General features: G+C 40.4%; 1 protein-coding gene and 1 non-coding gene across 3 annotated transcripts in view; one reads left to right on the top strand and one right to left on the bottom strand.

The window, feature by feature from the left end:
* LOC124544903 (GDP-L-fucose synthase) overlaps window positions 1–24,284 on the bottom strand; it is a 42,333-nt gene extending 18,049 nt beyond the window's left edge. Inside the window, exons 1-4 of one of the 2 annotated variants that reach the window (XM_047123634.1) lie at window positions 24,042–24,284; window positions 23,797–23,949; window positions 3,168–3,282; window positions 2,951–3,079 (exon numbers count right to left, since the gene is read on the bottom strand). In XM_047123634.1, coding sequence (XP_046979590.1) covers window positions 2,951–3,079; window positions 3,168–3,282; window positions 23,797–23,933 — 381 coding nt within the window. In that variant the 5' untranslated portion in view covers window positions 23,934–23,949; window positions 24,042–24,284. The remainder of the gene's footprint in view (window positions 1–2,950; window positions 3,080–3,167; window positions 3,283–23,796; window positions 23,950–24,041) is intronic. The other variant, XM_047123635.1, reaches the window with a different exon arrangement.
* Window positions 13,551–13,625, top strand: Trnat-ugu. The gene has a single exon. It is a non-coding gene; the product is annotated as a tRNA-Thr (tRNA).
* Window positions 24,285–27,015: the final 2,731 nt, after the last annotated feature.

The following is a 27,015-nucleotide window of genomic DNA, read 5'->3' as shown; positions in this document are numbered from 1 at the left end:
CTTGACTGCGTGTACCAATGTGGTGACCTCAACACCCATAGATTTTGTTTGCATGCTCTATCTAGCATTGTGTGTTCACCATAGCTGTTTTCTGAGCTGGATGGGGAAAGCTATGCATGTTGAGATACAGATCTGTGTGTGTAAGTTTTCTGTACACAGAATGTCTGAGTCATCCATGTACTTTCCCATAGGCACGCAATCAGACCAGTCTTCTGGTCACTCAGAAAAATTAAAGAAATTCTGCAGCTGGTTAAAGATAATATTGGCCTGAGAGTGCACTTAGCAATGCATGGAAATGTGCACTTGACATGGAAAAAACAGAGGAAGACTTCCTGCAGTTCACTGCCTAATGTCATGGATGGCACTGCAAGCAGCACTAAATAAAAAGCGCAAGCAAAATCCATGGACATAGAGGGTGCCACATCTGTATGAGCCACCATGATGTAATTCAACCAATCAGATGCCATTCTGTGGGTATATAAGAGAGAATCTTGTCAGTTTGCAACAGTCAGTTTTAGTCCCTGATGTAGATGGAGGATATAATTGAAAGCTCAGACTTTTATCTGAATTTGATGCAGCATATGGACCGAGAAGTTTTTACGTAAAGACTCTGTCATGAAAAACTTGGTAACAATATAAGTTTTCTTTCTTTTTGTTTTTTCCTGTCGACGACTCAATGCTCTTGCTTTCCAGTGGGTGGTCTCCTTTTTCCTTGAGTATTTACATTCTACCACAACTTTCCTACAAAATATTACTTATCTCCTTATCTCCTTAAAGAAACACATTGGTCACTTTGGAGCACAGTACATTGCTTAGAAATGATACAGAGTGGTCAAGTTACTCTCCACCTGTCATGGTAGTGAAGTGTTGTTTACATGCCAGCCACTATGGAATCGGTGCAATAAGATGGGTCAACACAAAATTACGACAGAATGGCACAAAGGAGCTACTGTGTTTGGATGACCACAAAGTGAATGAAGTTTCCCAATTTGTTGGTGTATCAATGTCTACTGTCCAGTGTGTCTACAAACAATTGTATACCACTTGCAGGCATGTACAAATAATGATCATAAAATGCCCAAACCACATCATTGGCAATTTGTTTCAAACCCAATAGTAACTACTGCCATCAGTGAATGCAGCTGCATCTTTATAACTTTATTAGCAAACCACATGACGAGAACTGCACACAATGGACATATGGTGGCAGGTGGGTATCTTTATTCATAGTGGCAGATAGAAAGGTTGCAAATTTTCAATGGATTAAACACAGAAATTGGACAGTAGCTGATTGGAGGCATGTACAGTGCTTCAGCAAGTTATGGTTTTGCCCTTTTCAAATGAGGCAAGTCTGAGTGCAATGAGTCTCTTATTTCAACATTCTCAGTGACCAAGTGTTGCTCATTCTTCTACAACTTAATGGTGCATATGCTTTAGATGCTCTTCCAAGATGATGACAAGTGTTCGCAGGGCTGCACACATGCATCCTGGTTTGAAGAACACTTAGATATCCTATTATTGCATCTCGGCTGGCCCACTAAAACCATATCCTATCAAAAATGTCTAGGGCTAACAGGAGCAGCCAGTGAAATATAGCAATCGTCATATATACAATGTGGTAGCTCTATGGGAACCTTAACACCAATGAGTGGCTTCAGCTGTGTATCCACTGAAATTGAAGCTACAAGTGAGATTGCTTGGGTAAGACTCTGTATCAGGGAGGGCATAAAATGATAACTGAATCCTTCTATTGTCCACCAGTCTCATCTCCTGATGTAACCAAAAAATTTGGAAAAACCTGAGTTCACTTGTACATAAGTTCCCAATCATATTGTAATCATCAGTGGAGACTTTAATCCTCCAACTATCAATTGGGAAAATTACAATGGTGGGCATGACAAGGTATCTTGTGAAACATTACTAAATGCCTTCTCTGAAAACTACTTAGAACAGACAGTTCAGAACCCAACTCATGAGGGAAATGTCTTACATCTAATGGCAACAAACAGTCAGTGATCATGATGCGGTTGTGGCAACAATGTTTACCAAAGTACAAATGGCAACCAAAATGAGGAAAAAGATGTGTAAGGTCAGGAACAGTGTACAGAAAGTTCTGGTTGAGAATTATGAATTCTTTAAGAATAAATGAGACAGCTCACTGAAAGGCAGGAGCACTGCATCGTCGATAGGTACACAAACAAACAGTGCAGAGCTTTGCTAGCTTTTGGAATGAACTTCCTTTTTCAAGCTTGTAGGAGAAAAATGCAAGCATGCACACGTGCACACACACACACACCTCCCTACATTGAGCTCAGTTGACTGCCAGCTGTTTCTTGGCCCACAGTGAATGTACTGGGGTGAGGTGGTGGTGGTGCAGGGTAGGGTGAGGGATAGAGAGAGGCGGGAGGCAGGGAGAAGGTTGGGGAAAGTGTGTAACACGTTGTGGAAGAGTGGGGAGCCGTCTGTGGGCTAGCTAGGGGCGCCGGTGGCAGACAGGTGGGCATGCGACTTCACACACACACACACACACACACACACACACACACACACACACACACACACTCACTCACTCACCCTCTCTCCCTATGAGAAAGGGTAATTTTTTGTCTATTGTGTTACTGAAACAACATCAACACAGAAAGCCCTGAATTTACTTTAGTCTCTTTTGGTGCTTGACAGATCATGGTTACAAAGAGGAAAAAATCCTCCTTAGAATTCGGCACCAAATAAGTCGTCTACTGATGGCATAAGACACCTAGTACAGGTTAGAGACTAAATACAAATTATTGCAGAATGTGAAGATGGTTTGCCTTTTTTGTGCTTGTTTTGCATTTATTTACTGTTGCTTTTTATACTTTTCCTTGTATCTTAATACTTAGAATTTGTGACAGAGCTTTGTTTGTATATCAAAATTATGCTTACTAATTTAATAAAATTCAAGCTAACTTACCATGCTTTCATCAATAGGATATGTTGTTTTGTCCGGAAAAATGCATGTCGAGAGACATGAAACTACTTTCACAACACCAGTTTCAAAACTAGTCTGCAATACATTGTCATTAATATGAATATTTTTCCTCTGAAAAAGGAACATACATCACAGCTTGAGCAACACTGTATCAATTTGCTACATTAGATCTACTACATAATTTTTCCTCAGTACATACCAAGAAGTCCAAATTGTGGGACATATTGTGGAATAAGCCACCCACCATGGCAGCAAGATGGATAACATGTGTTGGACGGTATTTCTCAAAAATGGCTTTGGTTTGTATCTTATCACTGGAAAAAAATTAAACAATTAACATCTTTGCACATGACTGTTTTAGAATAAGAATGTAACTCCTCATTTCATGTATGTAAGCTCCTAGACTAACACATAGCTAATGTGGAAACATCAAAGACATACCACAGATCATAGGTCCTGAAAAAAGTGAGCTATGTTTGTGACATATTCTTGGAGAAGGAGCAACAGTCTCTCACAAAAAACTGTCACATTTATGAAACTTTTATTAAATGGACTTTCAAGTTCAGAACTGTCTCTGTTACTTGAAAGCAGTTTTAGAACAGTCTGCAAATAAATTTGAGAACAACACACAGTCCACTGGAGAATGATAAATCAATTCTAGAAAAAATATCCTAATCCAGTAACATATGCAGGAGAGTTTTTGTGATATTTGGAAAGTAATTAAAAGGTACTAGGCAGAACTGAAACAGTTAGGGTACATTACAAATCATGCCCAGACAGATCAGTACCTAACAACACTGTCTCTGAAAGACAAGATTCTACGCATGAGGCCAAGTGTGTCTTTTTCACAGGAAACAAAGAACTAGTTCAGCTGTCAATACATTGTCACCAACATTAGTGGCAAAAAACCCAGAATACCACAGTAGGCAGCAGAGCCAGGAGGAGGGGGAATTCCACCTTAATGTGCATTACTGTCTGTAAGTTTCCATAACCCATTGTGCAAGATGAAGCTATGGATTAATCTGATGTCAGTGATGTGGAGGTGACATAGGATTGTAAATTCCGTCTTGAAGGATGTGTTATAAGCTGTAGTCTCCTAGATAGTGTGGCATTTATTAGAAAGGGAGGGGGGGGGGGCAGTAGGCTAACAGATGATGATCTACCTCCATGTGAGTAGTGGCCTTACCTGCACCAGATTTCCAAAGCAGATGATGGCTAGTAACCACAGCTCTAGTTAGTGAGCCAGTTCATTCACCAGGATACCCACATGACTTGGAAGCAAGAGAAAACAGTGGAGCAGGCAGGATGACTAAGATCAGACAGAAGATCACAAATATGTCATGTCATAGGTCACAAGGTGCATTCCAACTGGGAAGTCCACAGAGGGTGAGCATTAGCAGTCAACACCCCCCTGCATGAACAAAAGAACCGGATAAGCTGGATGATTAGGAAATTTTCATATGGTGATTGCATAAGGGAGCAAGAGTTGGTGACACTAGAATAGAAGAAGTAAGAGCCCACTTCAGTGAGGAAACTCTTGTGTAGGAAGTGCCAGTAGCCAGTTTTAGTCCATGATGCTATCCTAGGTCCAATAACTTCAAACTTGAAGGTGCCACTGTACTATCAAACATGGCACCTTAGCCCAATGAGGATGAGTCAGGTCCCGGTAAATAAGGAATATAGTGTAAAGTGCAACTTGACAGGTATGAGTGAGGAAGCAGATATCTTTAATCTTTTGTATAAAGTCAGGCTTAACCACATGCCGTACGGTGACAAGCCTGACGAGTGATAAGTTTGGACCAAATCTGAGTATCTCTAGTTAGACTCATGGAAATAACTGTGGACCAAATGTAAGCATCGCGATTCTAACTCTTGAGAAAAACATTTGTCCATTACAGTCATGGGTCAGTTCTTACCATTATGTCGTGAGACTGGTCACAATTTGTTAAGTTTATGTTACAAAGCAAGCGTGCTAGAGGTTTGTACTTTCATTTTTGAAGAAAAAAGTAATAAATCCTAACATAATGTTGAGAGAGGGGTGCTTACGTGGATGTAGTGATGAAGAATCCAGTGATAGACACACAACTGTACAAAATAGAAGAAGTACAAAATGTTTAACTATAGACAACGAGAGTGAAAAAGAAAATACAATACCTGAACCACTTCTATCAAGAATTTGGCACGATGCGAAAAACACACCAATCATTTGGATATATACTGAGACTCGTGGCATAAAAGCATCTGTTTTGAATCATTTTAAGTGAACACACAGGATTATTAGAACTATTTTCTATTATGTTTTATGGCATATTTTGGAAAATACCTGTTACAGAAACAGATCTCTTCACATGTCAGATAACAAAAAATAGAAAGCTGATGATACTTCATATCCTTACTTTCGATGAATGAAAGGCCACTATGAACTATGCATTTTGATGCTTCAAATCAGAATACCAAATATCCAAGACCAATAGTAAAAATGCCAAAATTTAAAATGTAATGCCTTTTAAAGGGTTTCAACAAATTTTGAGATCTTACATTTTTGCAGTAATGAAACTGCTGACAGTTCTGACCGGCTTTCAAAGATACGACCCATCATCAACTTTTGGAGGGAGGAATTTAAAGACATTTACACATCAGATGAAAATGTCAATATAGACAAATCCTTAATGAAATATAAAGGAGTTTAGCACATAAACAATTTAATCCATTGAAAAGAATGAGATTTTAACTAAAAATTTACAAACTACATGAAGCAAGTACTGGTTTTTGTTATGGTTTCCAAATATATACAGACAAGGACAAAACTGACTGGAATAATAGCGCATAAGAAAATGCTGTGAACTTGTTTCTTGACAACTGGTACTACCACTCCGACCTCTTTTTAAAATTGCACCAGGAAAACAGAAATGTTAACAGAATAGTATGCAGCATCAGGCAAATATGCCAAAAAATATTTTTAAGAAAGCAAACTTTAAAGGAAGGAAAATGTTTATGTGAAAGTTGTAATAATTTGTTGGCTCTGATATGGACAGACAAGTGTGACACATATATGATATCAAGTTAACATGGAAGTGTAGAGATGGTTGAACACACAGATGTAGCCTAGAAAAAACAATGAAGCCCAAATGCATCCTTGAATACATTAAGGGAACAGGTGGAATCAATTGTCAAGATTAGATGTTGACCTGTTTCCCATTCATGAGAAAGAACTTCAAATTATACCAAAAACTTATTTTCATATGTCGGACATGGCTCTGTTCAGTACATACATTATCTATGAAATAATAAACTGTCAATGAAAGGAAGCATATGTTGATTACTGAATAAATATAGCAGAAGTAATTTTTTTAAAATGTCCAATTACCAGACTATGGAAAGCTCACCAGACCTTCGCTAGGTGAAACAACTCTTTGACTCCAAGAGCAATATTGGGCCCATTTTCCAATACATATTGATCTGATGCCTAAAAAACACCCAAGAAGGGTGTTCAGAGTTTACATAAAACACAAAGTATGAAGTGAAATGACGTGGGAAAGCACGGAGCCGAAAGTGGCTTTACTTCTACAACACTGCTTTCAAAACAACTGTACCATGCAGGACAAATAATTTTTCGAGTTGTAGGTATTTTCCTGGTAAAAATTCATTCAAGTGGGCCATTTATTTTCGTAATTATCTTTTTTGTTGACAAAATCTACGTTTAGACATCATTATCATTATATTCTTTCTGAAGAAGTCACACCTGACGACAGCCAAGAAGATTATAATTTCTGTTAAGTTGGTGCATAAGCTTGTAGTGTTTTTGTTTTGTTTGTTAGTGTTCTGGCTGCTTCAGGTTTATTTAGCAATTGTCTTTTTATTTGTAGTTCATTGTTGCTATTCCAGTTTACACATTGCCATTTTGTCATTTGGAGACAGTGAGTGGAGCTGTGGATGCTAGAAAACGGAACGCCAAGAGGAGAAATTGGAACAACACTGACATATTCTTCTGCCCAAGTTTAATAGAAGGGCGACATTTGCACTGTGTATGGGAATAATGCCATTTGGCAGAGCATGGCAAGAAAATGGTTTTCTCTCCACTTTCAGGAATATCTTCAGGGACTGATGAAGATCATTTAAAATCATTAATCCACAATGATCTACATCAGTGTACTCGAGAACTGGCAAATGTGATGAATCGTGATCATTCTACCATCATGCTGGTGATGAGAAATGGTGTCTTTATGCTAACTTAAGGAAAAGAAAGGAATGGTTAAGATCAAACAAAGCAGTAACTCTTCGCACAAAGACCTTCCCGCATCCATGAAAGATAATGTTGTGCATCTGGCGGAACAGCACCGGTGTGATAGACTACAAATTGCTTCCCTGAGGTGTAACCATCACTCTTGACATTTATTATCAATAACTGAGGTGTCTTACAGATGCAGTCCACAAACAATGACCAGGAAGACTATGCAAAGTGATGCTACTCCATGATAGCATCCACCTGCATTCTGCTACACTGTCAAAAAAGAGTTGGGTTGGGAAGTCATTCCACACCCACCTTTTTCACATGATCTTGTTCCCTCATATTTCACCTTTTCCACTGTCTATCAAACAACCTTCAAGGAACTTCCTTTCTAAATGAAAATGGCTCGATGAGCTCTGTGCCTCAAAACTAAGCGATTTCTCCAGTTATGAAATTGAAAATTTACCCCAGCATTGGGAGACTGTTGTAAATAGTGAAGGAGAATACATTATTGATGACTAAAGTCTCTGTTTTGTGTATCTGTTGTATTTATTGTATTTATTAAACTTATAGAAAATGTTATTAACTTATGCACCAACCCAAATTTGACATATATATTAAAAAACGGTTTCTGCATGTTGGTTTGTATTGTGATTGTCTCGAGCATCATGCTGAGAGGTTCAGCACGCGTTGTCTCCAACCACTTAGACACAGATTTCGTCTAACTAAATGGTACGGCTAGGGGTTAAGCTGATGAATATGGGGCAGTCAGATCAGCTTTTTATAAAAGGACTGGTCCCAAAACTTGTGACTACATACAACAACGTCCAAGCATTTGAATCACTGCAAGCACTTTGATAGTTCCAAATAACTGCTGCAATGTCTTTGATCCACCCTGGTACCAGCTGGTGGCGAAGGGGCCCCAAAGGAAAGGAGGTAGTAAACAGCACGGCTATGTGTCAGATACTTTATCGGCAAGCTCACTGATAGAGTCTGATGGAGATGTGATGAAGGCGTTGGCAGAGGTACACATCTCACAGTTGGCTACTCTGAAAGCCCACTGTGACAACTGGTTGTGTGTTGACAAGGAAATGACAGTACCATCTACATGAATGTTCTGTCAGGTGGCCGCCATGACGAAGTGTCGTGGGATGCTGTATGGGGTTAGTTTTAGCTTCACAACAACATCCCAGCTCATTCTGAACAGGACACTCCACACATGCTGCTTCCTTGGGCTCCAAAATTTTGCCTCAGAACCCTGTATTCCCCTGATTTGGCACCCAGTGAAATCTTCCTCTTTCCTTGGATGAAGAAATCCCATGCGGCAGCCATTTCCAGAATGACAATGAGACGGTATTCAATGTAGAATATTTTATGAACAGGTAAAATGGGTCTCTTACACAAAGATCTTTGTCAAGTCATCCATTGTTGGGAAAAATGTGTCACACTGAAGAGTGAATATGTCTACAGAAGCAACACCACTACAAAGTTTCACAATCACAGCTTGATCTTCCTGAGGTGATAATTAAAACTTTGTTACTGCATATGATTTGCAGACAACCTTCAGGCAGCTCACTTCTCTAATCTCATATGATTAAAAGGAATATAGAGAACCAAAAAATTAAAAGGCAATGTGCAATGAAAATTCCAAATTGTGATTTGTAAATACACCACAAACATATGAAGTCACTCTGAAATAAAAGTTGCTGTCTGAAACAGTGGCCCAAAAATCTTGATACAATGTGACTTCATAAAATGTGAAACTGTTGACAATATTTGTTGTTAAATGTATATGAAATTTTGAATACATGAAAATATAGAACAGAAAGAATAACAGCTGTGGAATTAGTTAACGAATAGCTTAATTTCAGTATGAAATAGTCTGAACGTAGGATCCAAAAAACTTACGATAGATGTGCGTGTGTGTGGCGGGGGGCTAAAGTATGGAACACAAATAACACAACACATTACATTGTCTACTACAGTGCAGGAAAACTGTTGACATTCTAAACAGCTTCTAGACATCTCAGAATGAATAAATATAGATCCTGTATTTTTTTCTAGCGAATTTTGCACCATTCTTCCTGAAAAATAGTGGCAAGTTTAGGTAACGCTGGTGGAGGTGGGTAGCAATCATGAACTCTTCTTTCTAAAGTAGACCACAAATGGATCTGGAATTTGTGGTGGGCAGGGGAGACATGATGATTCATCCTCATGCTCACAGAACGAGTTCTGGACAATGCGAGCTTGTGAACAGGGGCCCTGACAGCCTGCAACACAGCATCACCTTTGAGGAACAAACATTGTACCACAGAATGGACCTGCCAGTAATGTGAACTTGCAGAGTAACCTTGGGGCCCCTGGAACACCATGATATGGCTGTCCAAATCATCACCGAACCCCTGTCATGCTTCACTCCTGGGACGTAAACTCTCCCAGAAGTTGGAAACAGTGTGAAAAAAAAATGTCTTCCAACCAAATAACATTCTTACATTGGGCCGTAGGCCAGGTTTTATGGTTTCAGCACCACATTTCTCTGCTATGGACACCTGCATCACCTACACATGGTTTTGGAATCCCGGCTCGTCCTGCAATTCGCTGCTTATGGAGCACCATTCATGATGTTTTGGTGTTGACAGCGTTCACGACTCAGACATTCAGTCTGCAGTGACTTTTGCAGTTGTTGCCTTTTTATTTTTTGTCACGATTCTTTACAATGACCACTCATCATAATTACCCAACACAAACATTCATCCACACTGTGAGTTTATGGATGATGTGTATCCTCTTTCCCTGCGTGTGGTATAGATCTTCAATTCAGTGTTTTTGAAAAACCAAACACTTGAACACCCTTGGTTATGGAAGCTGCCACCATATGACGACCAACAATTTGCCAATGTTCAAATTCACTCAGCTCTCACATAATGCACTCAAACAATGGAAAATCCAGGATTGTTGTATAATGCTCTCGGCTACACAGAACTCTGTTCTGAGCACGACATCCTTGCAATGTGTTGAGCACTCAGCTCATGCACCCTTCATGGCAAAATACAACAGTGCAACCTGGAGGCAAAGATGGCATTTGAATTCATGTTTGAGCATGCATTTATTGCGTTTCCATATTTTTATCCAACCCCTGCACCATTGGCTAAATGAGAAAATTTAACACCAGACTAGTGTTCAGTTGCTACATTCTGAAGTACCCTCTGCAATGCCTTTCACAGTGCATAACTGCGTAGGCTTCCGCGGCCAGAGTCAGTCGACATAACAGTTTTCTGGGTATGGTACCACATCATAATGCATAAAACTACTGCTACTGGAGAAAAACCAACATTTCAGCCATGGTTGCAGCAGCCTTCTTCTGGGTCTAATGGTGCATTCTAGCTATGCAGCATCCTTTATATTTTGTTGTTAGTTCACTGCGCATGCCATTATGTCATAATTTTAAAAAGGTAGTTAGTTTCATTGGTCACTAAGGAAGAAGGAGAGGGAACTTTATTTTAATAGGTTATTGCGGTGGAGGGAGAGTGTAACCTCTGTTGTCTATTGGCTCTTGAGTTATGTGCCACGATTGGTGGTCACTGTCGAATGAGAAGTCGGCTGCTATTTACCAACTGCTGGACATCGGCCATGCAGCGGGTGCGGTCTGTTGGGCTCTGATTGCTAGCAGCCAAGATAGGGCAAGCCTGAGTCCATCCTCCGTGTTCACGTTATTAGGGTGATTAAGTATTTCAATGGCATCTCTGATTTTGAGAGCCATACATCGGCGAGACTGGTAGGCCAATAGCAATGCGCATTTGGGAACACAAGCACTATATTTGTCTAGGGCATTGTGTTGCCCTAGACGAATATAGTGCTTGTGTTCCCAAATGCGCATTGCTATTGGCCTACCAGTCTCGCCGATGTATGGCTCTCAAAATCAGAGATGCCATTGAAATACTTAAACACCCTAATAACGTGAACACGGAGGATGGACTCAGGCTTGCCCCATCTTGGCTGCCAGCAATCAGAGCCCAACAGACCGCACTGTCAACACGATGCACCAGCACTACCGGCGAGTAACTGCCACCGCGCGGCCGACGTCCAGCAGTTGGTAAACAGCAGCAAACTTCTCGTTCGACGGTGACCACCAATCATGGCACATAACTCAAGAGCCAATAGACAACAGAGGTTACGTTCTCCCTCCACTGCAATAACCTATTAAAATAAAGTTCCCTCTTCTTCTTCCCTAATGACCAATGAAACTAACTACCTTTCTAAGATTATGACATAATGGCATGCGCAGTGAACAGTAACAACAAAATATAAAGGATGCTGCATAGCTAGAATGCACCATTAGACCCAGAGGAAGGCCGCTGCAACTGTGGTCAAAACATTGGTTTTCCTCCAGCAGCGGTAATTTTATGCATTACAATCGTAAGACATGTTGAAGTTTTTTTTTCTGTTTCAATAGTGTATGGATCAAGGGCAGAGTGGCTGTTTAAATGCTTCTGCACATGCTGTAATTAGTCTGACCTTAACTTTGCAGTCTTTGTGGAAATAGGGCTTGTAGTATATTCCTGGACTGCACACTTAAAGTTGGTTCTTCAAACTTTGGAAGCAGGCTTTCATGTCAGTCTGTCTGAAAATTAAGGGTTTTCTTCACATTACTCTGACGCTTTCCCATGAGTCAAACAAACCTGTAACCATTGTGCCACTCTTCTTGGTATATATTCAATACCCCCTGTTCGTCTCGACATGGCATGGGTCCTAGACAATTATGCAATACTAAAAATGGGATGCTCAAGTCATTTGCAAGCAATTTTCTTACTAGACTGACAGCATTTCCAAATATTCTGCCAATGAAGTGATCCAGTCACCTGCCTAAGTGTTCATTTCATTTCACATCCCCACAAATTGTTACATACAGGTATGTGTATAAGGTGACTGCTATTGTAGTTATTGGGTACTACTATAATTTCTCGTTTGTTTGTGAAGTGCATAATTTTACATTTCTGTATGTTTAAAGCACACTGTCAATCTTTGCACCAATTATCAAGATCTGACTGAATATTTGTGCAGGCATTTGTCAGACAGTACTTCATTATAAAGTACTCCTCATTTGCAAAAAATGTTACTATTAATATTGTCTGTCCCGGTCATTAAAACACAACATGAACAGCAAGAGCCCCAATACAGTTTTCTGAGGGCACACATGAGGTTACTTCTATTTCTGTCAGTGACATGACATACAAAATAATGTAATGCATCCTCCACATTCAGAAACCCAATATACCATATAATTATACTTTTGTTAATAAAGTAAAACAAAGCATAGGGCTACAGGTAGAGGGGTGCTGAATGAAACATGTCTGGCTGTCAGAGTAATACATGAAGCCTTCAATGACAACCGTTGCAGAATATTGTCAAATGATCTTTCACAAAACTCAAAGAAATTCTATACGAAGATGGCATCTGTTCTTTCGGACACGTCCAAAAGAACAGATGCCATTGGTGACTATGCAGTTCTCCAGAATGAAATTACAATTAAATCAATACCATTAGCTGCTGACAGGCATTGATACACATCAACCAGGACAGTTGAAAATGTGTGCCCCGACTGGGACTTGAACCCAGGATCTCCCGCTTACATGGCAGACGCTCCGTCCTTCTGAGCCACCGAGGGCACAGAGGATAGTGCGACTGCAGGGATTTATCGCTGGCGTGTTCCCCGTGAAACCCACATTCTTAACTTATAGTCCACACACACTACATTCATAGTGCCCCTGCCATTATACCCATTACTCGCGGCAGACAATCCACCGAGTCCTGTAAGAGTTCACGCAAATCGTGTGCATCCACACAGGAGGAGGTCATCGGCCGGTTAGCCTTAAACAATATGAAGATGGCATCTGTTCTTTCAGACATGTCCAAAAGAACAGATGCCATTGATGACCGTGGCTCAAATGGCTAGCGTGTGTGCCATGTAAGCAGGAGATCCTGGGTTTGAGTCACGGTTGGCACATACATTTTAATAAAGTAAAACAACACCAGTCAGCAGCTAATGGTATTGATTTAATTGTAATTTCATTCTAGAGAGCTGCACAGTCACCAATGGCAATTTTTCTTTTGGACATGTCCAAAAGAACAGATGCCATCTTCATATCATTTAAGGCTAACCGGCTGATGACCTCCTTCAGTGCGGATGCACATGGTCTGCCTGAACTCTTATGGGACTCAGTGGATTGTCTGCCGCGAGTAATGTGTATAATGGCAGGGGCACTACAAATGTAATGTGTGGAGTATAAGTTCAGAATGTGGGTCTCAACGGGGAGCGTGCCGGTGATAAATCCCTGCAACCGCACTATCCTCTGTGCCCTCGGTGGTTCAGATGGCTAGAGCGTCTGCCATGTAAGCAGGAGATCCCGGGTTCGAGTCCCGGTTGGGGCACACATTTTCAACTGTCCCCGTTGACGTATATCAATGCCCGTCAGTAGCTAATGGTATTGATTTAATTGTAATTTCAAAGAAATTTGGTAGTATGTAAAGGCTGTTGGTGGCACCAAAATTAGTGTCCAGCCCCTAATGAATGAGGCAGGAACTGAAACCGAGGATAGTAAAGTAAAAGCCAAAATGCTTAACTACATTTTCAAATATTCCTTTACATAGGAAAACACAGGTAAATTGCCCCAATTTTGTCCCAGTACCACTGAAAAGATGAATGAAATAAGTATTAGTGGTGTTGAGAAAAAGCTGAAATTGTTAAAACTGAACAAAGCTAATATCTGTTACAATAGGATGCCATGCACTTCACAGTGGTTTGCAGAGTATGGATGCAGATGTAGATATTCGACCAGTGAAGCGATGTCAGTCACCTGCATAAGTGACCATTTCATTTCACATCCCTACCAATTGTTGCAGATAGAATCAGTCACCTTATACGTAAAACTAAGTGTCAATCATTGATATTTCAGTCATAGGGTAGTTTTTTTTTTATTTTTGAAGTGCATAATTTTACTTTTGTGTGTGTGTTTAAAGCAAGCTGCCAATCTTTACATCAATAATCAAGATATGACTGAATATTTGTGCAGCTTTTGTCAGACAGTACTTCATTACAGATAACTCCTCACCTGCAAAAACCATGTCATTAATATTATCAGCCAGATCATTAAAATATAACATGAACAGCAAGGGTCCCATACAGTTTCCTGGGGGATACACGTGAAGTTACTTCTATTTCTGTTGATGACTCGAAGCAAAAGATAATATGCTGCGGCCTCCATATCAAGAAAGCCAATACCTCACATAATTGTACTTTTGTTAATGGTTGGTGGTGTGGTATATCAGGAAACCACAGTGTGCACACGTGTGTGTGCGCGCGCGTGCTGAACTTTCAGTCATAAGTAGGTGAGTGGTTGTTATCAATTTTAATTCATAACAACTACTCTTGAATTCCCACCACATTATGTTAAAAATACTATTTGTCCAGCTCATGCTTACACATCTACTAAGGACATTCTGCTCCTCTTTGGTAAACAATATTGCTAATATTTTTGAGTGTAGGTTTCCAAGGATACTGTCATCTTCAATAAAACCTATTCTGGTATGAACAAATTACCATATTTTGCAGACCATGGTTTCATTCACTGCTGCAGATGGCTTTTATCAACACAGCGCATTCACTTCTCATGATGAAGGTCACTTGCAACAGTGGCTGAAATGTTGGTCTATAAATCAACATGGCAACACCGTTGCATAGCTGTAATACTATTACTATTAATGTTTATTTACTGTAATAATGAAGATGGGATTCAGAGGAAAAAAAGAAAATTTAAAACTGAGGGCATTCATAGACCAATCAATATCCTCAAACTCAGCCTTATGTTAGGGACAATCAAATGAAAATGAGATGACGGAAGAAAGAGCTGGAGTCCTATGTCAGCTGCTAATGCAGGTAAACAACTACGGTATAAAAATGCTGGCTTTCCAGGAAATTAAGTGAAATGGAAGTAACATAATGGACTTGGGAAGTTTCACTATTTTCTATAGTGGCAGGAGGAGAAATATCTTTGGAACAGGTTTTGTGGTCACTAAAGAACTGAAACATGCGGTGATGCGCTTCAAACAAATCAATGAATGGATGTCCATGTTAAGATTAAGGGGGAAGTTTTTCAACACAACAATTATAAATGTACATGCACCCACACAGCAGGCAGGTGAACAATGGAAGGACGAGTTTTATAGCAAGGTAGAGCAGCTGTATGATCAGGCTCCCGAAAGTGATATTGAGATATTAATAGGAGACATGAATGCAAAACTAAGAGGAGGTCTATAAGCCAACTATAGGAAGACATAGCCTCCATGAAATATCAAATGACAATGGATTTAGGGTTGTAGATTTTTTGATACAGAAAAACCTTACCGTCAGCAGTACATATTTTCCACATAAGAAATATACAAAGAAACATGGATGTCACCAGATGGACAAACTAGAAATCAGACAGGCAATCTACTGATTGATCACAGATACGAATCAGACATAACGGATGTTAGGAGCCAACGTGGAGCTGTCTGCAGTTCAGACCACCATCTAGTGAGAATTAAGTATAGGCAAAGGATCTCACTATTGCTTAAACAAAAAGGCCACAAACAAAAGAGTTTTGACATTAAGAAATTGAAGTTAGAAGAAATACGGAGAGCCTATCAGATGAAGAGGGAATTAAGAATGACAGGGAGACACATCAAATGAACATATAGAAATAATGTGAAAACGATGTAAGACTACAAACCTCGAGGCAGCTGGAGAGGTTTTGGGACATGTACGGGCTCAAAGGAAGGCAAATTGGTTTGATGAAGAATGTATGAGAAGACTTGAGGTGCATAACATAGCATGAATGAAATTATTTCAGACAAGAACTAGAGCAAATCTGAATGAATATAATGAGAAGCGCCGTGTAGCTAAGAGGGTTTGCAGACAGAAGAAAATAGCATTAGAAAAGAAGAAAATGGAAATTATTGAACCACGAGGAGAAGAGAAGAGTATATGTGAAATGTACCAAAAGATTAAAGAAAGAAAGGTTGGGTTTCAAGCCAGAGCAAATATAATTGGAGTAAAGAATGGGATTTGATAGGGGGAGAGTAATAAAATATTTGGCAAAGGGTCAGATTACTTCCAAGAATTTTTGAACTCAGAAGCGGTAGGATTAGAACAAAAAGAACTGGTGGAAATAGCTTTTTATAGACCAGATGTCTTAACACCAGAACCCACACTGGAAGAAGTGGCACAGGCTATTAAGACCTTAAAAAACAACAGTCCACCTGGAGATGATCAGATCCAGGCGGAACTTCTCAGATGTGGTGGGGAAACACTGTGGGAGGCATTACATATAGTAATACAGAGCATCTGGTATGGGGAGAGCACGCCAGTGGAGTGGAAAATGGCTATTATGTGCCCCAGACGTAAAAAAGGAGATAAACTGCCAGAACTATCAAGGAATCTCCCTGCTAAATACTACATATAAAGCGTACTCCAAGATCCTAACTAGGATGCTTACTCCCTTTTGTGCATACTATTTGAAAAATGTTATGAACATCAAATAAACTTATACCACTTTATATCAGTTTTAAACAAGTCTATGACAGCATCTCAAAAGTGGCATCGTGGAATGTAATAGAAGAGCCTGGAATACTTAAGAAGCTCATTAAACTTACTATGATGACCCTCTGTAAAGTAAAAATACACGGTGAAATCTCCAGAGAAGTGGAAGTGAAGAAGGGACTGAGAGAAGATGACAATATCTTCTCACTGCTATTCAACATCTGCATAGAAAAAGTAATATGTCACATAGAGTTAAATACAGGAGGAACCAATTTTAATCATTCACTGCAGTACCTGCCCTAGGCAATGTGGAATTACTTGCACGAAACACTGCTGTGCTGGCCAATGCCTATAAACAACTGGAGAGAGGCAAGGGAACTTGGCCTGGTAGTCAAAGTCGAAAAGATCAAATATATGGCAATGACCAACCAAAAAAACCTACCAAATCTCAGAATAGGTGATATGGAGTTTGAAAGAGTGAGAGACTTCAAGTACCTTGGATTGAATATCACAGAGACAAATGACATCAGCAGTGAGGTGAAAGCTAGAAAAGCAGCAGGCAACAGATGCCACTTTGCCGCACTATCCGTGCTCAGGCACTCGCTTCTATCAAAATAATCTAAAACCCTCATTTAAAAAACAATAAGATGTGGACCATGACTGCAAATGATGAAAGGATTCTTAGCATTCGGTAGAGAAAGGTTCTGCATAAAATATATGGCCCAATATACGATCAAGAAGGTTGGTGCATCCAGAACGCAGAACTAGAATAACTTTTTGAAGAACCTGACTTTGTCACTACCATTAAAATAAGAAGACTCTGGTGGGCAGGGGATGTGGTCAGAATGGAGGAAAGCAGGACATGTAAGAAGATTTTTGATGGCAAGGCTGGAGGCAGATGATGGAAGGAACATCCCAGAACGAGATGGGAGACCGGAATTGAAGACGACATGAAAAAGCTGGGTGTTAGAGAATGGAAACAGCAAGCCATGGACTGGATAGAACGGCAGGATATTGTGTTGCAGGCCAACGCCCTTCAAGGGCTGAAAAGTAAGTAAGTAAGTAAATAAATAAGGAAGTGGTTGTTATTGATTTTAATTTGTAACAACTACTCTTGAATTCCCACCACATTAAGTTAGAAATACTGTGTCTACTAAGGACATTCTGCTCCTCTTTGGTAACCAATATATTTTGCAGACCAATGTTTCATTCACTGCTGTAGATGGCATTCATTAAGGTGGTGCATTCACCTCACCATGATGAAGGTCACTTGCAAAAATGGCCGAAACATTCATCTACAAATCAACATGGCCACACAATGGCGTATTCACACGATTATTGCTATTAATATTTATTTGCTGTAACAATGAAGGTGGGATACAGAGGAAAAAGAAAATTTGAAACTGAGGGCATGCATAGACCAAAAAATATCCTCAAACTCTGCTTTATATATGGGACATGGGACAGTCAAATGAAAGCGAGACAATGGAAAAAAGTGAGTAAACTGTTTGTTGTTGTTGTTGTTGTGGTCTTCAGTCCAAAGACTGCAGCTCTCCATGCTACTCTATCCTGTGCAAGCCTCTTCATCTCCAAGTAACTACTGCAACCTACATCCTTCTGAATCTGCTTAGTGTATTCATCTCTTGGTCTCCCTCTACAATTTTTACCCTTCGCACTTCTCTCCAGTACTAAATTGGTGTTCCCTCGATGCTTTAGAATGTGTCCTACCAACAAATTCCTTCTTCTAGTCATGTTTCGCCACAAATTCCTCTTCTCCCCATTTCTATTCAGTACTGCCTAATCTTCAGCATTCTTCTATAGCACCACATTTTGAAAGCATCTAATCTCTTGTCTAAACTGTTTATGGTCCATGTTTCAATCCATACGTGGCTACACTTCAAACAAATACTTTAATAAAAGACTTCCTGAAACTTAAATCTATGCTCAATGTTAACAAATTTATCTTCTTCAGAAATGTTTTTCTCCCCATTGCCAGTCTACATTTTATATCCTCTCTACTTTGGCAATCTTCAGTTATTTTGCTCCCCAAATAGCAAAACTCATCTACTACTTTAAGTGTCTCCATTTCCTAAACTAATTCCCTCAGCATCACCTGATTTAATTTGGCTACATTCCATTATCCTCATTTTGCTTTTGTTGATGTTCATCTTCATCTTCCTATCAAGTCACTGTCTGTTCTGTTCAACTGCTCTTCCACGTCCTTTGCTGTCTCTGACAGAATTACAACGTCACCGGCAAACCTCAAGGTTCTTATTTGTTCTCTCTGGATTTCAATTCCTACTCCAAATTTTTATTTGGTTTCCTTTACTGCTTGTTCATTGCCTTCATGGGACAATGTTCACGATTGCCTATGGACCACGATTGTAGCCGGGTGTGCACATCTTTGTCCAAAGCAAATTGACAGCCACGATTGTCTTCCTTCAGGGCTCCAAATATATGAAAATCTCATGAGGAGATCAGCTCACAGGTCACCAAGATTGTTTCGCTTACACTGCAGAAGTTTCACTGGGAAGCCCATACACATCCTCCATAGATACAGTCCTGATCCCTCCCCACATCATTTCACCATTTTTAGACCCCTTAAAAAAAGACATTTGTGGCCGTCAATTTGCTTCGACTGAAGAGTGCACGCCTGGGAACCACCATGGTTCTGCAAACATTTTTCCAGAAAGGCAGTGAACATTTTATCTCACAGCATATAAATGTACTGACAGTTAGCAACAATATGGAAAGGACAGAATGCTGCTTATCGCATACAGGGGTGTCTAGTGATGGACCGGCACAATGAAAAAGAATGCTGGAAATATTCAACATTCAGACCAAGTTCTTGAAGAGATGTAGAGAACACACACATTTTCACACCAGCACAACAAACATGGCCTCATCTCTGGGCACTAAGGCCTGACTGCAACTAAGTCTGAGGTGACCAGCAATCTAGCTGGGATGCGTAGTGAAACGAAATACGTGTGTAGCATATTCGATCGCCTGGTGCAAGTTGTTTTATCTGATGCTACTTTGACTACCCGCATGTTGACAATGATGAAATGGTGATCAGGACAACACGACGCCCAGTCCCCGAGTGAACAAAATCTTTCCCCCAGTTGGGAATCGAATTCGGGCACCTCACACGGTGTTCGACGGCCCTGACAGCTTAGTTACAGAAGCAGACGAGATAGGTAATGAGGGTACAGAAGAGGTGTGGGGTTGGGAGGCTTAGGATAGCATGGTAAAGATATTAGTACTGCCTGTGTGAGAGTGGAGGAACATGTTGGGTACAGGTTAGGACTGCTACTTGCATTGTAAGGAGGCTATGGTGGTGAGGAGGGAGGTGGGACGGAAAGTAGAGAGAAGAAGAGAAGGGGAAAGGTCTTTTCAAGTGTGTTGGCAGGATAGAAGGTGTGTGTATAAAACTGGAATGGGGGCAAAGAAGGGGATAGGCATGTGGGGGGCAGGGACTAGTGAAGGCTGATTACAGGGAGGTTAGAGGTAAAAACGGCCTGATACTCTCCCTGTCAAATTCATTTTCAGTTTTGCAGCAGTTAGACACTCTTAAGAATAATACACTATACATAACAATTAAAAAACAAAGAGAAAAACTGTGTCCTGTGGGTGGAAGAATGCAAAGATCACACTAGTCCTCGAGAAAGGTAGTAGCAGGTAGCAGAACTGGTTCACAAAACTTTCATCCATTGCACTGATGACCATCTGTTCTTGAATTTTACAATATAATGAGATAAACTGATTGCTACTCACCATATAAAAGAGATGTTTATTCGCAGACAGGCATGCCAAAAAGACAGCTCAACATGTGATCTCTCAGCATATATAAGTAGCTTCAGCCATGCCCCAGGAAAGTGCGACTAGATCCTTGCTGACCACTTTGTTTCTTAATTACAAGCAAGCAATGCCAGGTGCAAAGATAGGCAATTTGTTTAAATGGTCAAAAATGTAAAATTGTACACTTCACCAAATGAAAAAAAGTATCATTTGACTACAGGATAACAAAAAGTCACTGTTAGAATCTTAACTCAAACAAATACATGAATGTAACATTTTGTTATGATATGAAATGGAATGATCACAGATTTGATAACGTCTGTAGAACAAAGGTCTGCGAAGCACTAGAAAAGAAGGGAGTGAAAAAGAGAAAACAAGCATAGTGGAGCATATGTACTGTGAAGTCCTAGCTGTATGGAAGCAGGAAGTTAAATGACAGATTGTTTCCAGCAAACAACAGGTGTGAAACAGGGCAGTCCTTTTCATCATGGTCTTGGATGAGATAAGGACTAAAGTGGCAGAAAAAACTGGAGAAGACATGAGAGAAGCATTGGTGTTCACAGATGACTTGATCTGGGTAAACAGGGAGAAGGATATTCAGGAACAGGTTGATGCTTGGGAAGAAACTGTGAGACAGTATAAAACATAATTTAATATAAAAAAAGTGAGATCCTGGTTACATCTGGAAAGAAAGATAGACTAGCTAGTGGAATAAGGATTACAGGTGAAAAACTGAATAAATGAGAAAGAGATCAGTGAATGTGGAAAACAGGCAGAAGCATTCTCATGATGTGTTAGGAGCCTGGTTTGGAACAAAGGCATTCCACAAAAAAGCAAAGAAGTGATAAATAGAAATTACTACATCCCAATACTGGTATATGCATATGAAACATGGATAATGAAGGAAAGAGATGTAAGCAGCGTACAGGCATCCAGAATGAAGTTCATCAGAAGCAGGATATGAATAACACGGAGAGAAGATGAGAAATGAAAGGGTAAGGGAAATAGTGAAAGAGGAATCCTTGCAAAGCAGGATAGAAACATCAAGGCTAAGATGGTATGGGCACTTAAAGAGAATGGAAAACGAGAGGAGTCCCAAGAAGATACATGAAATGGAGATGCAAAGGAAATGACCAAGAGGAAGACCAAGGCTGAAAGGTGTGGAGGAATGTGGTAAAAAAAAGGAGACGGGGACTGGGCCAGAATGAACACAATGATGGTGGGAAAACAGAACTAAATGGCAAGGCTTATGTTCCCAACAAACCAAGCCTGAGGCTGGAAACTATTCAAGATAACAGGACTAATGGTGTATATATGCTTTTGTGGACTGGCAAGACAGCCAATCCACTAGGACGGGAGGCCGAAGGGCACGCGTTTAAGCTCACGCAGGATGGCGTGAGGTCTGGAAAATGATAAGGAATTGAGACTAGCAAAAACTGTACATAGCTTCTGGAATACTTAACATTAATCCATAATTGGTGAACATCGGTCTGACGGTACATGCATCACAAGATAAATAGCAAATGATAATGGCGCCTTGCTAGGTCGTAGCAAATGACGTAGCTGAAGGCTATGCTAACTATCGTCTCGGCAAATGAGAGCATAATTTGTCAGCGAGCCATCGCTAGCAAAGTCGGTTGTACAACTGGGGCGAGTGCTAGGAAGTGTCTCTAGACCTGCCGTGTGGCGGCGCTCGGTCTGCAATCACTGACAGTGGCGACACGCGGGTCCGACGTATACTAACGGACCGCGGCCGATTTAAAGGCTACCACCTAGCAAGTGTGGTGTCTGGTGGTGACACCACATATGCATCTGTATATAAAGAAAGGCACAATGAATAGTCACAACTATGTTTGACACATGGGAGAATATTACAGAAATGTTGAAAAAACTGAACTGGTAGACACTTTAAGATAGACAAAGGAAGGAACAGTGAAGACAAACAAAGACTAGTGACAGTGTGATGTATTTATAGTGTCATTCTTCCCATTCTCCAAATGCAAATCGAATGGGACAAAGCAGTATCAAGCAGTACAAAGAGAAGTACTTTCTCCTAAGTCTTTCATTGAGGTTTGCGGAGAATGTATGCAGATGCAGAACTTTGGCAGGAACTGTAGTATTAACTCTGAGTACCACTGAAGCATCTATTTTACAGCCATAACAAGATTGGGAAACAATCATGCCCCTGAAAATGTTATTGCACTCCCAATGGTGTTCACTCTATACTAGCAGAAAGGTTCTGCGATTTAAAACATTAAAATTGTGCATTTCACTAAATACACTTCTTTTGGATACCTATGTCTATTTTAAAACCATCTTATTGTAAGTGTGACAATACAAGCAAAAGCCTATGTACAACAACTGTCACTGCAGTGATAATCAAGTGACTACAACCAACTCAACAACAGTAAGTAAACCACACAGGACAGAGACTGGAGAACTCCAATGTCTGTTCTTTGTGTTCTGTTTACAGTTGTTGAGTAGGGCAAAGTGACACTTTGATCTTCATTGCAGGGGCTTTTTCTTTTTACATAGGCTTCCACCTGTACTGTCACAACACAGATCGTTTTAAAATGGACATAAGTGTCAAACTAGTTAGCATCAAGAAATAAAAAAAATACTTATTAATCTTCCTACTGCAATTTATGATGGAGCTACAACCATTTATTTCAATCTTTTTTTTGTTTTACAATTATTGCTGTTTAATGAAATACTGACAGTCCATTCAGTCTTGACTAGTCAATGATGTGGCATTGATAATGACTAGTTATAAAGATCTATGGAATGAAAGAAATTTCAAGCTCTGCAGCTTAGAGGAAAACTTACATTTTCAAGGAAATACATACATTATATGGATTAGTATACTGGTTTAACAGCATTATGGCAACATCATGGTTCTCTATGTGTAAACATCTGTTACACTGTCATAATTAGCACTTCCACAGAATTTGTTATTTATCTTCCGGAAATCTCTATGATATTACACAGCATAGTTGTTCGGACCTGGCTTTCTCTAAATATGTATATTTATTACATGCCTAAGACAAGTTATATAAGTATGTGGTTGGTTAATGAACAAACATTAATTTCGCACATATCTACGAACGAAAACCACATCTTTTGAGTGAGGACCACATACGCCTGCTCCTACTCATATTTGCATATGCGAACATAGAAGAAGAAAATTTGAAGGACAAGAGGATTTATCAGTACTAAAAGTTTTACCTCAAATCCCCGTCCTTTGAGCCTAGAAATATCCACTGTTCGTCTGTTCTTTCATCTTCTGCCACCACTGTCTGTATGGCCTTACCCACAAGGCCCGTACCGCCTGTCACTAAAATCACTTTTTTGTCTCCTGACATACTTCTACCTCGCTATCTGGAAAATTAAAGATTCTCGTATACGTTCCTGACCATCTATGTATAAGTTTTCTGCGTGAAAGTGAATACGTCGGCTATGCGGGTACTTACGTGTAAAGATAAGGAACACTTGCAAATAATCTTACATGTAAACAGCAGTGTTTATTATGCTTGTGATTAGTTAAGGATTGTCAACACTTCTCAGCAAACATAAGATTTTACAGATTGTGAGCTTTATGCACCAATAATAAATTTGACACTGACTTCTGCTAGAAAAACCACAAACAGTTCTCCCAAACATCAAACAACTAAATTGCAGACTGCAGACGACGTGGGTAGCACTGTGATCTGTGACGCTACACTACAACATAAAAGAAAACTTTGAAGTCAAATTAAAAGCAAAATTATGCATCCTGTTAAGTCGATCTCACAGTTATTAAACAGTTTTCTTTCAGAATCGTCAATTCGATTTGCAAATTTCATTCATGAAATAACAAATAAAAAGTAAATGGGATGCACAAAAACAAATAATTTAGAGTCAACAGCGGTCTGTTATGGTAGCGAGTTAGTTGCTATCTCTGGAAAGCCCGCCAAATATGATTAGCTAATTGGATTTTCTGAGAGAACAAGTTGAACAGCCCCTCACTTTGTGTGGCCATATCATTTTCATCTCAATATGCATATTTACATGGAATCATAAGAGGACAGGTAAATGGTAAGTATTAGACAGCTTTCATAGGTTGGAAAGTTGCATAGTTACGCTGTTGTATCAGAAGTGTGTAATGTGTTTCCGATTTGTTAGTCTTACGTTAGTGGAAGAGTTATAAATTGTTAAACAGTAATAAATTTTTGTACATTTATTTGTACTGTTCGCTGATGGTAAGGCTTTTGATTCTATTGTGACTTATTTTATTCACAAAACTCTAGAGCAGACTACTTAGATTGTACTTCCTGGCAGATTAAAACTGTGTGCCCGACCGAGACTCGAACTCGGGACCTTTGCCTTTCGCGGGCAAGTGCTCTACCATCTGAGCTACCGAAGCACGACTCACGCCCGGTACTCACAGCTTTACTTCTGCCAGTATCTCGTCTCCTACCTTCCAAACTTTACAGAAGCTCATTCTGGAATCATCCCCCAGGCTGTGGCTAAGCCATGTCTCCGCAATATCCTTTCTTTCAGGAGTGCTAGTTCTGCAAGGTTCGCAGGAGAGCTTCTGTAAAGTTTGGAAGGTAGGAGACGAGATACTGGCAGAAGTAAAGCTGTGAGTACCGGGCGTGAGTCGTGCTTCGGTAGCTCAGATGGTAGAGCACTTGCCCGCGAAAGGCAAAGGTCCCGAGTTCGAGTCTCGGTCGGGCACACAGTTTTCATCTGCCAGGAAGTTTCATATGTAGCACACTCCGCTGCTGAGTGAATATCTCATTTCTACTTAGATTGTAGCTTGGAAACGTAGACTGAAGGAGATACGTGTATTACTTTTAACATTATCTAAAATCAACAGACTTTGAACGCGGAATGGTAGTTGGAGTTAGATGCATGGGGTATTCTTCTTCTTCTTCTTCGGCACTACAACCCTTGGTGGGCCTTGGCCTCCTCAACAATCTTCCTCCATATCTCTCTGTTCTCAGCTTTTTTCTTCTATCCACGGATCCCCATCTTGGCAAGGTCAGCTAGCACATTGTCCATCCATCTAGCTCTTGGTCTGCCCTTCCTTCTGGTGGAATACAGTGTTGCATTTATTATTCGTTTGGACACTCTGTCTTCCGTCATCCTCTCCATATGTCCTAACCAACGTATTCTTTGAGATCTGATAAATTTCGCTATATCTTTCCCTTGTATAAGTTCTTGTATTTCATGGTTGTATCTCACTCTCAAACCTTCTGCCTCTCTCACAGACCCATAGATTTTTCGTAAGATTTTCCTTTCAAATACCCTTAGGCTGTCATTGTCTGCTTCTGTCATTGTCCACGTTTGTGATCCATATGTGGCAACGTGCCACGCAAGGGAATAGTATACTCTCAATTTATTTGTTCTTGTAATCAGCCATTTTGGAAATCATTAGGGACTTCAGTGTTCTGAGATCCACAGCGACATGAGTGTGTCGAGAATACCAAATTTCAGGCATAACCTCTCACCACGGACAACGCAGTAGCCGACGGCCTTCACAGTGCTGCCCAGACCAGCGGAGTTATCGTAGAGCTGTCAGTGCTAACAGACAAGCAACACTGCGTGAAATAGCCGCAGAAATCAATGTGAGGATTATGACGAACGCATCCGTTAGAGCATGTGGCGAAATCTGGCGTTAGTGGGTATATGATAGACCAACAGACGACCAACACGAGTACCTTCGCTAACAGCACGACGTCGCTTCAATGCCTCTCCTGGGATCATGACGATAATTTGGCCCATAGACTACTGGAAAAGATAAGAGCTGATGGTAGGGTTCGTGTGTGACACAAACCCCATGAAGCCATGGATCAGAGTTTTCAACAAGGCACTGCGCAAGTTGGCGATGGTTCCATAATGGTGTGGGCTGTGTTTACATGGAATGTACTGGGTACTCCTGTCCAACTGAACCAATCATTGACTGGGATGGTTATGCTAAGCATCTTGGAGACCATTTGCAGCTATCATGGACTTCATGCTCCCAAACAACATATGATGTCACTAGCCCACAATTGTTCACGATTGGTTTGAAGAACATTCTGGACAATTTGGGCGAATGATTCGGCCACTCAGATCACCCGACATGAATCCCATTGAGCACTTAATGGGACATAATCAGGGACCAATCTGTACACAACATCCTGCACCAGCAACACTTCCGCAGTTATGGATGGCTATAGGGGCAGCATGAATCATTATTTCTTTGGGGGCTTCCAAAGACTTATTGAGCCCATGCCATGGCGAATTGTGCAGTATGCCGGCCAAAAGAGGGCAGGACACGACATTAGTAGGTATCGCATGACTTTTATCACCTCATGTACTGTACAAGAACCATAGAATCATTATCTTCCGCCGCCAGTTACTACTCATTTCACTGATGGTACATTGAAACAACCAATGTTGGCTGCCTACCCCTGCATA

This window comes from Schistocerca americana, chromosome 8, assembly GCF_021461395.2.
Source record: "Schistocerca americana isolate TAMUIC-IGC-003095 chromosome 8, iqSchAmer2.1, whole genome shotgun sequence".
NCBI lineage: Eukaryota > Metazoa > Arthropoda > Insecta > Orthoptera > Acrididae > Schistocerca > Schistocerca americana.
The sequence above is the reverse complement of the archived record's forward strand: the minus strand, read 5'-3'. Positions and strand labels throughout refer to the sequence as shown.